Source organism: Impatiens glandulifera, chromosome 9, assembly GCF_907164915.1.
Source record: "Impatiens glandulifera chromosome 9, dImpGla2.1, whole genome shotgun sequence".
Classification (NCBI taxonomy): domain Eukaryota; kingdom Viridiplantae; phylum Streptophyta; class Magnoliopsida; order Ericales; family Balsaminaceae; genus Impatiens; species Impatiens glandulifera.
In genome coordinates, this window is record NC_061870.1 from 35,314,443 (window position 1) to 35,329,185 (window position 14,743).

At 33.6% G+C, this 14,743-nt stretch overlaps 2 protein-coding genes across 2 annotated transcripts; both read right to left on the reverse strand.

Moving 5' to 3' along the window:
- Positions 1-338: 338 nt before the first annotated feature.
- LOC124914482 (protein THYLAKOID ASSEMBLY 8, chloroplastic) lies at positions 339-1,204 on the reverse strand. Its single transcript, XM_047455039.1, has one exon. The coding sequence runs from the start codon at positions 1,102-1,104 to the stop codon at positions 391-393; it is 714 nt and encodes a 237-aa protein (XP_047310995.1). The 5' UTR covers positions 1,105-1,204; the 3' UTR covers positions 339-390.
- Positions 1,205-2,278: 1,074 nt separating this feature from the next.
- On the reverse strand, positions 2,279-7,099 carry LOC124915260. Its single transcript, XM_047455945.1, has 14 exons — positions 6,942-7,099; positions 6,166-6,556; positions 5,902-5,993; positions 5,623-5,781; positions 5,172-5,508; positions 4,908-5,026; positions 4,747-4,819; positions 4,453-4,676; positions 4,316-4,372; positions 4,068-4,230; positions 3,235-3,354; positions 2,979-3,149; positions 2,726-2,785; positions 2,279-2,623 (listed from the first exon to the last, which is right to left on the reverse strand). Exons 1-14 carry the CDS (start codon positions 6,986-6,988, stop codon positions 2,501-2,503), a joined length of 2,136 nt encoding a protein of 711 aa, XP_047311901.1. The 5' UTR covers positions 6,989-7,099; the 3' UTR covers positions 2,279-2,500.
- Positions 7,100-14,743: the final 7,644 nt, after the last annotated feature.

A 14,743-nucleotide genomic window follows, 5' to 3' on the forward strand; every position in this document is an offset into this window, starting at 1 on the left:
TTTCCAATTGAGTGATGTCCTAGGCTTAAGTAATTGCAATGATGTAGTTGATTCGATATACCTATATAATTAGATTATATAGATTGTTCTTTTATTTAACTATTTAGTTGAAGAAAAATCGTAAAACTTTCAATGATAATAATTGTCTGAATAATTCATAATATTGTTATTACGACATTTTTTAAAATTTGTTCCGAAAAAACAGTGGAGTCAATCAATGATGGAAAGCTAATCATTTTTATCGAAAATCTACAAGCTCAATAGCCGAATAACTTTTTGTTTGACATAATCACGATTGAAAATATCTAAATAGGTTAAGGTTGTGAAAAGAATGATAGTTATATTTAAAAAGTAATATATTAGATTAATTAAGTTAAGAACAAAATGGTATTAACGAATAGAATTACGATTGAACCCTCGACCCTTAGAAAGAGTTTCAAATTCAGAATCAATCTCAAAAGCTAATCTTTCTTCACCAAATCTCCTTAAACCCTCGGTCAAAACCTTAGCCACGTATTCATCGGCCGGTCCATTCAACCCCCACCCGCTCTTCCTCATCATCTGATAAATCCTAACCGTCGATTCCTTCCTCTCAGCAGCCATCAATGCCTTGACAAGCCTCGCCAAACCCTTATCCTCGCAAGGGATCTTCCCTTCCATCTCCAATTCATCCATCAATCGATCGATATCATCTGTCATTCCCTTTCTCGCCATTGCCGAAACCAGATCTGCATACAAACCTAAGTTCGTCTCGTACCACGATTCCGCTCGAACGACGGAGAAAACCTCGATCGCTAGGTCGAATCTGTCTTGACGGAGAAGCTCGTTGAAAGCGGCGATTAGGTCTGCTTTTATTAGACGGACGAGAGTTTTGGATAGGATTTCTTGAAGTTTGGATGGGTCGTCGGATCTGTGGGCTCGTTTTAGGGCTTGGACGGCGTGGATTGCTTCTATGCTTAGAACCCTGCCTTTGACGAGTGGACCGCGGTTGCCCCTTGGACCGCATCGTATGAGGAGGGAAGTTCTAATGGGTTGCGATATTGAGGAGGAGTGTGTTTGTGCTGAGAGAAGAGTCGTCTGGTTAAAGCGGAGAGAGGATGCCATTGATGATGTTAGTAGTAGGTCAAGGCAAAGCTAGGAGATTAGACGACGAAAGAGATTTCTCGGGAGGGATGATGTTATTTCCTAATGCCCTTGGATGGTTTCTGTATAATTTTTCATTTTAAAATATAAATCCATTTAAAAACATTTATACCAAAAAAAATATGGATATTTATGTTTGTAAATTGTAAACTATACTTGGTAAATATTAAAAAAATATTATGATGGGTTATTTATTATGAATATTAATACATAATTGATTTTTTATTTTATTTTATTTTCAAGTTAAGTCACTAAGGGCATTTGTAGCAGAATCTTTAAAATGTGTTCTATCTCTATTATGAAAATAAATAATATAAAAGTTGTAAAAAAATTCCCTATCCTTATAATTTTTTAGAGATGGTGGTTGAAAAGTTGGTTGTTTTAATGAATATTTAAATGATATATAAATAAGGAAACTGATGTAGAATAATTTATATTTTGATTCTCTAAAATAAAGATATTATTATTTTATATTATTTTTAGGGATACAAAATAGGGAAGCTGGTACAAATGCTTGAATGCAAATGAATGAATTACAGTTCTTTATAGCTTAGAACATGACATTTATTTTAATGTCCAAATTAGACTATTTATTAGAGTATTTGGGATTTTGAATTTTGAATTTATGCCTCATAATTTATGATTTATTATTGTTAAAATTAAACAAAATAAAATTTTATCTAAACAATTAACTTATTATCTATTAGACATTTATAGATAAACAACAATAGATTCTCTTAAATTAAGTAGCCATAATCATTAAATTAGTTACATGATTTTTTTTAAACCGTTATGACATTTTGTATAAATTTAATAATAATTAATTGTGAAGTTTAAAATAATTCAAAATCTCCCCAAATTTAACCATTGGATTGTATTTTAATATATATAAATTCAATAATAATTGCAAGTGAAGCTTTAAAACAGAGATAATTGGTAATTGTGAAGTTTAAAATAATTCAAAATCTCCCCAAATTTAACCATTCGATTGTATTTTAATATATATAAATTCAATAATAATTGCAAGTGAAGCTTTAAAACAAAGATAATTGGTATTTGTCTAGTTACTTAGTCAACTGGTGCCAAACTTCCAATGAGGTTGGATTTGAAGGGGAAAATCAAATATATAACAAAGTTCAAGGGCAGAAACATCAACTTTCAGCTACAAACAAGCCCTAAAACAAAGGGGTGTATATACATGATATGAACAGTAGTAATGTACTCAAAAGGGCATTAATGTCAAAGATGGTTGACAGATTAGGAAAGTGAACTTGATCATATGTACAATATTTGTGAGACATATTTACAGTTATGGTGGGTTATCAGCCGAATACATTGATTAATGAAATGATGATAATTATTGTACCATGGAAGAGGAAGAGGAATCTTCTATGCTGCACCATGACTGAACCTCCATCTTCTTGGTTCTCTTTAGTTGTTTCACAACATCCAGTCTCTCAGGAGAATAAGAAGTTGGGATCTAGTATATAAATAAAACCATTAGGTTAGAAATCAAAAGAGAATATTAATTAGGTATGTATTATTTATTAACAGAGCCTGCTGGCGGGTTTCAAAGATTCACCAAATATGGCATGTACTTCTGGATTGCCGCAAACATCGCTGCATGCCCAACTGCAGATACCTGATATCAAATCAAGTTTCAAATAAATTAGGCTCCGCCTTATAATCTGGTCTATTTAAATAATCTTGATCATCAGGTTCAAAAATGGAAGGGTAAGTTATAAGCAATTCCATGAAGACTTTCTACTTTCTAAGAATTCATCTCTGATCCGAAAAGAATAAGTGTTCTTTCGTAAAGGGAGAATTGAACTTACAGGGAGAAGCATTAATATTGTAACAGGAACAAGTGTCACAATATCAGCTAGAGTTCTTTCAATCTTCTTTCTCTCCCTCCTTGTGATTTTGTGGCCATGAAATTGCTTCATAATGAGTCTTGTAGCATCCAAGATGTCAATGAAGAGTAACTGAGTACCCATCCATAATTCCTGTTAAAATTTATTCTAACCAATTATCAGTAATGCATCTAAATAATCAATTCCATCAAACTAGCAGCATGCATTCTAGACTTACCATACTTGCAGATACCATCTTCATGGTGGATATTCTCAGTAATTCGTTTCGGAAGGCTTTTGCCTCAGCATAACAATCCATGTCTAGTGTTACAGGGTCTAACACCTCCGGGCTGATAGCCTGCCATCAGAAAGTTGCTATTTTCACCATTTACATGACAATTCTTCTAAAATAAGTTCCTCAATTGAAAGGAAAAATTAAATAATTAAAAGAATTATAGGTTATTGCTGAATATTGAAGCATTTCTTGTCAGCTTATGTAATCCACACCTTCTTAACTTCCATTAATCATTCCTCTCCCCCTTGTATACATTCCCAGGACAACCCCAATCAAGGACAAGGGGAGTGTAAAAAGGGTTTATAGAAGTTTGTTGTCATGCGGCTTAACCATTTTAAGTTCTTGTCAGTATTTTCACATATCTGTTTTCTAGTCTTCACATTTGTAAGACCTTGTTTGATGTGGGTTATTTGAGATTAATTGCAAATAACTCAACTATCGATTCATTAATCATATCATTCATGTCACCAACCAAAGTACCCTCTATTTTCTTTTAAAATATAATTCTATTTTTACCCCTAATGTCTTTTTACCCAAATAATCCAATTTTCAATAACCTTATATTACAAGGTTATTCAAATAACTCTAGATCAAATAAGGCCTAAGATAAAAAAATACTGTTATTCTAGTTTTGGAGAATTTCCTTCTTAATTTTAATGTGAAGAACATGAGCAGGTTTGTCAGGTTATGTAAATTGGTTTGCATCATCTCCTAATAAAGTTCTTGTTTCTAGCAAAATATAAATAAAAAATGAGCAGGTTTGTCACTGGACTTACCTGCACCTTTGTCAGTAGAGAAACTGTTTGCTCATCTTGGCTCCTTATGATGTTGATAGGTTTCTTCTGTGTTTCAAGTACATCAGACAAAATCGTTCCACTTTTTGTTTGTGGAGAGAGAGATGATCCAAAATCAACCTTTCCCCAAGTTCTTGGCATTGCACTGCTTGAGAGATCAGCAATTGTATTTTCTTGTTAGTTATGCATTTAATAAGAGAACTGTGCTAGAAATAAAATTGGTAGTGTACCCTGGTCTATCATATGCAGCCCAGTAGTCCTCCAGACAAATCGAAAGCAAGTTCTGACTGAAATATTTAAAGGTCACAGGTTATTGAAATCCAACCAAATCTAATTTGTCAAGGACATGGTTCATAACCCTCCTTACCTCCTACGTAAGAAGGGGAGCAGGTTTGCATCTAAGGGTTGCTTTGTTGACTTGATAAAATGAGCAAACCCAAAGAAAACATCACTGCATACAGTGAAAACGGTAGCTAGAATTATTTCTTTCTCAGCTTGAAAGGCATGTTTGGACGTTTTTCTTCTATCTTGATTGAGCATTGAACGGAAAGCGGCGTAGAAGTCAATCCATCCAATTTCATCATTAACTACCTTTAGAAAAAAGACATGTTTCAGTATCTTAAAAAAACATATTTTGGTCATAGAGTTAAATGCAACATACCTCCATGAAAAGCTGATATGCTGACAGAGAAGAAAACTCAGAGTAAATGAAGAGGCTACCACATTCAAGATAACTGCATGATCAAATAATTCAATTGTTCAATCAAGATTCTATATGAGAAAACTGATAATTAAAGCCTTTGTTATTGAAAAAATAAATACCTGAGCAAGTCTTTAACCTGCTCATCTAGATCCTCTATGCCCATTTCTGACAAAAATAGTCTGGTCTCCCTGCCCAGAAATGCGAAGAGTCCAAGAGTTGCCAAACTGTTCTCGTGGATCTATCAAGAAGAAGGTTCACTTACACATGCGGAAATACAATATAAGAGATCTCTAGCACTACACTGAATGTGCAGAAGAAAAAAGTTATAGGTTCATTCGCAGACAGATTAATTGTTTGCATGACATTAGATGAATCCAACTGACCTTGTCAGAAAAGCTTCTGTGGCCAGAAATAACACTTTCTCTGTGGAGTGCTAGACAAAGTTTCTCCTGAACCAATCCAATCCAGAATTCTAGCTCTTTAATATCTGTACTGGGTAGAACCCTAGAACCAAAATGCTGCAGAAAGTCTTCTTCAAATCCTGCTTCAATCCCAAGCTGATGTAACTTATTAACTGAAACAATCCTGTGGGAAAAATCCATTAGCTCAATGAACACATCCTCAATTGACACAGAGAACATGGGACACGAAAGACGCCCAGGGCCCAATTTCCGTACTGCAGCACAGCAACTTATAGCGAGAATAATTCCTGCAACACCACTGGATAATATCTTCTTTAGGCTATACTTCTAATCACCAAACCACCAGATGAATCCGAGAATATCGAAAAAAGACACACAAGTATTAGATTGCAACGGTTTTTAGCTATATCACCTTCTTGAATACTCCATAGACCACTTCTTGAATAAAGGTATGAATAGTCCAGCTATACGTGGTAATTCCACCACCTTGAACCATTGTACCAGTTTTGGATGCTTCATGCTCAATTGACTTTCAATGCACTCTGCAAGATAGTTGGTCTTTGCTGACAAGCTTGAGAATAAAAGAAACACAATATCAGGTATGACAAACATTCTCATAACTGTCATACAATTAATGAAAGACCGATAAGATTTATTAAGGCTCAGTAACTTAAACTCATATAATACTTACATGTCACGGACAGGGGAAGAATTGCAAGAAGGTTTCTGAGATAGAAACACCTCCACTTCGATCGCTGCTTCCAATAATGCATAGACTGCAACCTGCAAAAAGTTATCAGTTGGATGCATATAAAACTCTTATACGAAATAGTCATCTCATTTTACCAACTTCATACTATTACCTATACAAATGGGTCAAATGGGTAAGAAGCAGAAAATGCCAGCTAAGACTGAAAAACACCGATGATATCCCAATTCTAAAATGTGTGCATACCTGGTATGCCAGGTATCTATGCCATGATTGAACATCAACACCAGACCATGCCAATGCAGCTGCTGGACCACTTCTGGCCAACTCATGTGCCTGAATCGCAAGGGAAAAGCTCCTAGCAGATTCATGTAATACCCAGCCAAGACAATTGACCCGATTAAATTCAAAGTCGTCATGTTGAGCCTGATAAATGGCAGACTCGTCCTTGTTGCCGATTTCACCAGATTCAGTAGAGGAAAGACTGGGCGATACCGCTCTAGAAAGGAAACTTCGCGATGGCTGCAAACACGAGTAACCACGTGCAAATAGAAGTCTATCCGAAGAGTCACCTTTCAGAGCCCAACTATATCGGATATCCTTTCTGTAGAAGTTTGGCAGGTAACTAGAAGATTCCCTGTAATAGAATGGTCAAATGTAGCAGCAATGAGAAACTTTGATGAATGCTTATCAGATAGAAGTGGAGTGAAATTTCTTAATTGCTGATAAAATTCTTCTAAAGGTCAAATTTTGTGAATCAGAATGGTCTAGGGTCTTTGTTTCCCTTTGAAAACAATTTAAAGGAAGGAATAAATAAGTTTGATCCTTCTCTTCTATCATTGTTTTCATCGAGGAATCGATTAAACAGCAAATGACGAGTATTCATACAATCTTATACTACACGATCCATATAGATAGGGAATAATTGTCGGCTAAAGAACTAGAGCAGTCACATCATCAAATTAATTAAAAAAGAAAGGAACCGCGTCCAATTTAGTGGAGATATAGTAAAAGAAACTTACGATTGAGTGCGGAAACGAAGGAGTTGCAGAGAGAGATACGAGGCCATGGAAGAAGGCGGAGAGAGAAAAGAGGAGAAAATTGCGACGAGCACGAGCTATATAGGTAGATCTCGCGCCAAGCCATTGGATTGGATTTGGGGAGAAAGAGAGAGAAATAATTTTTTATTATTATTATTATATGGTTGCCGTCATCTACTATAGTACTTGTCGCCTGGCGCTTTCAACTTTGTTTTTTGGACAATTTCTACAACTGCCGCCTTTACTTTTATTTATTATTATTATATTTGATTTAGTTTTCATCGTTCATTTTGCATTGTGATTTCCGAACCTGATTAGAACAATGTCTATAATGTCATTATCTTTTCATTTCTTGTTATTTACAATTATACCGATTACAGTTTTAACCTCTTTTTGTGATTCAAAATCACTACGCAGCCTTACACAATACAAACACCGCACTACTTTAGTTAGGTGTATAACTTATTGTGTTGTCTCGAATTCAGGATCACCTCTAGTTATCACTAAACTAGAAAAAACATTAATTATTTGTTACTTTGTGCTTTTGTCTGTCTGTCTTTTATGTGTTAAATGAGTAAAATCTAAGTAAAAATATTTCTAAATTAATTAAATATTAGAAAGAATAAAAGAAAAATAAAGGTGCATAGTGCGCTAATGAATATCCTCTTATGAATTTTCATCCTTATAAATAACTAGGAAAATTTAAAGATAAAAATAAAATAAATTAAAAAAATTATAATAATATTTATTCAATGTTTAAAATTATTAAAATAAAAAATATAACGCTCTCATTTCACATTTTATTCACTTCGATAAAACAACTTATTCTCTTACATGTTTCATCACATATTTTTTCCGAATAAATCTCTCATTTCGTGACTTTACACTTTCACTTTGTCAATCAAATATTTGATTCATATTTTTTTAATAATTAGCATCATGACCTCACACTTTAGTCAATTAAATATTTGATTCATATTTCTTTAACCACTTTCAAATGATACCGGTCTATTATTCCTCGACAAACCACATCTCAATCACATTTGGTTAAAAGTTGTACTTGTTTTGTTAGGTTGCAAGTTCGAAACCTACAAATAGCATTTTTAAATTTATTTTTAACCGTTTTAAGTTTATTGACGGGTCAACCCACTATCCGACTCAAGTATCCATTTACTCTCACATAAATATCCAAATTAACCACAACTCTCGACCCGGCAATCCGGACATTTTAAAAATTAAGCATCATTATATATATATATATATATATATATATATATATATATATATATATATATATATATATATATATATATATATATATATATATATATATATATATATATATAGATTTGCCGATAGTCTATTATCCCTCGACAAACCACATCTCAATCACATTTGGTTAAAGGTTGTGCTTGTTTTGTTAGGTTGCAAGTTCGAAACCTACAAATAACATTTTTAAATTTAATTTTAACTGTTTTAAATTTATGGGAGGGTCAACTCACAATCCGACCCAAGTATCCATTTACTCTCACATAAATATTCAAATTAACCATAGCTCTCGACCCGGCAATCCGGACACTTTAAAAATTAAGCATCATTATATATATATAGATTAGTTAGTTAAAAATTTAAACTTTTATTGTTGAAATGTCTCGCGTTCATCAAATTTGGTGTTGAATCTTAAATATAAAGTGTTGTTAGTCTAGTTGGTTAAAGGGTTGTACTTGTTTTGTTAGGTTGCAAGTTCAAACCTACAAATAACATTTTTAAATTTATTTTTAACCGTTTTAAGTTTATGGGCGGGTCAACCCACAATCCGACCCAAGTATTCATTTACTCTCACATAAATATACAAATTAACCACAGCTCTCGACCCGGCAATCCAGACACTTTAAAAATTAAGCATCATTATATATATATATATAGATTAGTTAGTTAAAAATTTGAACTTTTATTGTTATAATGTCTCGCGTTCATCAAATTTGGTGTTGAATCTTAAATATAAAGTGTTGTTAACCTAATTGGTTAAAGGATTGTACTTGTTTTGTTAGGTTGCATGTTCGAAACCTACAAATAGCATTTTTAAATTTATTTTTAATCGTTTTAAGTTTATGGATGGGTCAACCCACAATCCGACCCAAGTATCCATTTACTCTCACATAAATATCCAAATTAACCACAGCTCTCAACCCGGCAATCCGGACACTTTAAAAATTAAGCATCATTATATATATATAGATAACTCTACATCTCTATGTTGTGTAATTCTAAATAAGAATTCATATGCCACATTTAGTATCTTACATACTTACAGTGACGGATCCAGGAATTCACATTGGGGTGAGCTTAAATTTTGTGTAATAAATTATATATAAAAAGAAGACGTTATACTATAATAATTAAATAAGTTAAACTTTACCGGATTTTAAAACATAAAATTCATCTATAATATATATATATATATCCTTATATAAATCTTGTTCAATATAAAATGTCAAAGAGTCGACAAAAATATCATGCTTTATTTTATTGCGAAGTTCCATCTTCATATTTTCATTACCGAAAATATTTGTTCCGTAGTATTAAAAGTTGTAATGTTAAAACTAAATAAATATTTTATTAAACAAAGTTTATAGTGAAATTATAAAAAAAAATAGAAAAAAATTAGATAACGTTAACTTGAAATATTAATCCAACATAATAAAATTAAAACAGTTATAAATATAATAAAGTTAACCGATACATAAATTAAGAAAATAAATATTAGGGAAAAGAATTAGAAAAAAAAATGATATTTTATCTCTTTTTGAATTAGAAAAATAAATATAAAATTTTTAAATAAAAATAATTAGATGATAAAAGAATTAATAGTATATTAAATTAGTAAAATAAAATTTAAGTATAAACAAATCCTAAATAAAATGGAAAGAATTAATGATATGAAATTATATATATATATATGAGTGGAAAATGGGAAATTTGACGAAATAACCTTCATAAGAGGGTTATTTCTAAATATAGCATAAGCCAGATAAAATTTTCAAATTTAACTTTTTGCCTATGGAAAATGTCTCTTTTGCCCTCAAATTAAAAAAAAAATCAGTTTTCCCCGATCCCTTTCTCCCCTTCAGTTTTCCCTCCCTCTCCTCTTTTCATATTTCCAAACCGCCTCCTCCCCTCCCCGACGACGACCGATCCAAGCCCACGACCCACCTCTCCCCGACGACGATCCAAGCCACGAAACCCCACCTCTCCCCGACCCCAGACGACTATCCGCCTCCTCCCCCGACGATTGTCCGCCTCCTCCCCCGGCGACTGTCCGCCTCCTCCCCCGGCGACTGTCCGCCTCCTCCCCCGGCGACTGTCCGCCTCCTCCCCCGGAGACTGTCCGCCTCCTCCCCCTCCCCGACGACGACGATCCAAGAAGAACGAACGACTATCCAACATTGAAGGTTAGTTTTTCCCATTTTCTTTCGTTTACCTTCCACGCATGCTGAATGGAAGAATGGTTAGGGTTTTAGTGTTTATTGTTTAGGTTTACGTTTAGGTTTAGGTTTATTGGCTGACTGAATCGTTTTGGGTTTAAAATGCATCTGTCGAATGTTGTTGCACGTTGTCGAAGGTTGTCACAGGCGACTGTGCATCTGTCGCAGGCGGAAAATACTATTCGCCTGCGATAGATGCACTGTCGCCTGCGACAGATGTCTTATTTGCTTTAAAAAAGTGGTATTTGCTTTCATTAGTCGGACATAATGTTTTTTTGCAGATGACACCAACCAAATGCAAAACCAAAACGGTTATTGAGAACTTTCCTGACCGTGTTTCATGGAAATCCACTTGCACCTACTTGTTAAAGACGAAGGACAAGTTTAATCACTTTGGTCTTATGGAAATGACTATGAAGACTCGATTTCGGTATCTATTGAAAGCCCCGACTGTAATTTTCTCAATAACAATAATCCATCAGATGTTGATGATGAAAAACAGCTCCAATTCGAAGGGAATAACTTTCATAGTCAATGGTCAGCAGCTGTACTGGGGCATGAAGAAATATGCCTTTGTGACAAGCCTAATATTTTGGAAGATTTTTTGTGATCGAAAACTGGCACGTTGAAGAATGTCCACCCCTAGTCCATAAATATTTTGGTGGCAAACAGTTGTTAGAGTGACAGAGGTTCAAACAGTTTTCCTCCGATGCTCTAAGAAGGAGGATGCATGGAAGTTTGGGCTCATCAACCTTATTTACCAATGTCTTTTTGGATCTGATAATAGGAAGAGGGTATATTTGAAAATCTTCATCATGGTGGAGGACATTGAGATGTTCCTTCAATTTCCATGGGGAAATGTGTCATTCAATTCAACCTTGAAGGGTATTGACAAAGACATGAAACATCTTCGGTAGCTATATTTGGAGAAGAAGGAAACCTGCAAGGGGAACTGCGATGTCGCTTATACTATTAGTGGGTTCGCAATAGCCTTCCAAGTTTGAACATATTTGGTTATGAAGACATTTGTCCCCAAATTTGCGGATATGACCGATGAACAACCTATATGCCCAAGGATATTACTTTTTACAGCCTCCAAAAACAACACCAACACTGTCCAAGAGGTATCCACTGCCCTCCTGAAATGTAATGTGTTTAACAAGATTGATGAGTCTGATGAGGAGAAGAGGAACTACTGTGGGGAAGACTTTGAAGAAATGGGAGGCTACATTTATGATGAATTATTTGAAGTGGGTGGTAGGAAGAGAAAGAATGAAGATGACAGTACTCCCAAACCGGCGCCCAAGAGGAGAAGACCAATTAAAATCACACTAACCAAGAGGACTAAGAAGTCATTTAGTGATGAATCTAGCCAAGACACCTCTCGGTCTACTACTTGTGAATCTAGCCTTAACAGGTACCTGGGTTCTTCTTCTGCAACATTAACAGGTACGATGACAATTCACCATAGGAATCCTCCACAGTTCCTCGCACCGCCATTAAGGAATTTTCCCCTTGACCTCCAAGCCTAATTATATGTCAAAATTAACCCATAGCTTGTATTCATGTCTTCCATTATTTTCTTAGGCATGTGGTCATGGTGATGGTCTATGTATTTACGTTTGATACACTCTGCAATTACCCATGATGGTGCTTGCCTCACATTGTCTTGTCTCGTCAAAATTGAGCATGTGTGTTCTTTTACAAAGTTTTTGATCTCAAACATCTCCGAGAATTTTCCTTTCTTAGCACGTAATTTCCACTTGCAGTTCTCAACCATACATTTTACAAACCAAAGATTTTTTGTTGACTTCACCATTTTAAAGATAAAATGATTAGACATCGCATGTTTATGCAACCTCAATTGTATTTATTTTTTGTTATAAAAAAACGTACCCACTTCCAATCCGTTTTCAATTAATGGAGCAGGTGTTTCGATCTCGAGTGGTTCATATGAGAAGTAGTGCTTGGTTCCCTTAGTATGGCTGAATGTTTTCCTAACATGGGAAGTGCTTGGTTGACTTGGAAAGACATCTTGCTGCTCAAAAACATCTTGTTGCTCACATACATCTCGCTGCTCAAAAACATCTTACTGCTCACATACATCTCGCTGCCTTGGGAAGATATCTTGCTACTCAAATATGTCATTTTTTGGTCTTTCACTTTGTTGAGTTGAAGGTATTAACTTCTCTACTAAAGACACATAGTGGGGCGCGATGATTGGGCAGTGAAGACGAGAGTTCTTGTAAATAGAACGCCACATCGCTATCTCCAATGATTGTTGCAGGATGAGAATTCATCATTAACATATTATACTTCACTTTGAACACTAAGTCATATCTTAATTTGTCCACACCAATAGAATTATAGATAATTGCAGCTAATTCGTCATATGTAGCATTTCGGGGTACATTCACACCACGACATTAACTTGAGACAAAAGAACTAACACCACCATCATCAGTTTTCCAGTCTTCATCAAAGAGGAGAAAAACACTCACATACGTGTGATCTGCAATTGATAAAAATTCACAGAAGTCAGTGCCCAGTCAGTGTTAATTGCAGGCGGAAAATGCAAGGCGGAAAATATATCTGTCGCAGGCGACGATGCATCTGTCGCAGGCGGAAAATGCATCTGTCGTAGGCGAAAAATGCATATCGTCTGCGACAAATGCATTTTCCGCCTGCGACAGATGCATCGTCGCCTTCGTCAGATGTATATTCCACCGTAAAACCAATCAACCAAGCTCTAAACCATTCATCCATTACCTAACCTACACCTTAGACTCTAAACGACGAAACCCTAAACATTCTTCCATTTCAGCGATGAAACGACGAAGGTGGCGAAGGCAACGGAAACGGAAACACATAAAACTAACCTGAATGTTGAAGACGTTCCGGTTTCCTTGGTTTTATTGGATCGTTCTTCGCAGCGATGATGAAGGACGTTGATGAAGAGGTAAACGTTGATGAAGGACGTTGGTGGAGAGGGAGGAAAATGGGAGACAAGAAATTGAAAGTGCCACTGACATTCCCATTTTTTATTTTTTTTATTTGAGAGCAAAAGAGACAATTTCCATAGACAAAAGGTTATATTTGAAAATTTTATTTGGCCTATGCTAAATTTAGAAATAACCCTCTTACGAGAGTTATTTCGTCAAATTGCTGGAATCTCATAATTTTTATTTTATATATAATATATATAAAAACAAAATTAGGGGTGGGCTTAAGCCCAGCCCTTAAGTAAGTCCGTCCCTGCATACTTATTAGTTATTATTATTGAACATTGAAGTTAATGTGTTTTATTTGAAATTTATTATATCTTAATTTAAGTTATATTTAAAAAAAATATAAGAGTATGGGGAGTTGGGAGACACATATAAATTATATTTTTGTAACCCCATAAAATTAAAATAAATATAATAATTATATATTTATTAAAATCATATTAAATATATAACAATATTAATTATTATAAAAAATATTTCAAAATATTAATATAATAAGTTGTAAACGAAAAATATATATACCATAATATTTTCAATTTTTGAAACAAAATTTTAAACATTTTTTTCAATTGATATCATTAAGAATATCAATTTTTTAATTATCTAGGCTAAGCTTTTTAAATACTGCATCACATTGATTTTTATTGGTTGTGTTTTAATTTTTTTTTAATAGCACGTACAATTCTTCAACAATTGCTTTCACTAACATATTTAATTTTCTATTGAATAAAAATTTAAAGAATTTTTCTATTTTTCAAATTACTCAAAATTACTCAAACATAATCATTATTATAATTTAAAGGTATTAAAATATAACCTCAAATATAATTTTTATAATTTTTCTTTGTAAACTTAAAGATATATCAAAAAGTAGTTATATAAAAGGTTTAGAATAGAGATAGATAAAAAAAAAATAAGTTTAATATTAATGATAAAAAATATTATAAAAAAATAATAAAATGCTTACAACAATACACCAAGAAAAGAGAAAATTAGTATATTATTATAATAAGTCATATATTATTATATAATATAGAAAGAGAAAAATAATATATTATTATATGAAATAAATAAATAAAATATTATATTATATAATAAAATAGACATTTATAATATATAATATTATATATATCTTAAAAATTGGGGGCTAAAAAGTGTAGGACCTCTTCGAATCTAGGTATGGGGCATTGTGTTTGTTTATGTTGTATAAATTTAAAAACATCCAGCACTTTGCAATTTTATTACTAAATTATGAGAAACTTTAGGTCCCATTTTGATCCATCGAAAAAAT

What these genes read in the sequence shown, in the direction of transcription:
- LOC124914482 (XM_047455039.1), bottom strand. Translation starts at nt 1,104, where the DNA reads ATGGCATCCTCTCTCCGCTTTAACCAGACGACTCTTCTCTCAGCACAA.
- LOC124915260 (XM_047455945.1), bottom strand. Translation starts at nt 6,988, where the DNA reads ATGGCCTCGTATCTCTCTCTGCAACTCCTTCGTTTCCGCACTCAATC. An exon ending in CTCCCCTTCTTACGTAGGAG is followed by an intron (nt 4,373 to 4,452) that starts GTAAGGAGGGTT and finishes TAAATATTTCAG; the next exon opens with TCAGAACTTGCTTTCGATTT. An exon ending in GCTGCATATGATAGACCAGG is followed by an intron (nt 4,231 to 4,315) that starts GTACACTACCAA and finishes TCTCTCAAGCAG; the next exon opens with TGCAATGCCAAGAACTTGGG.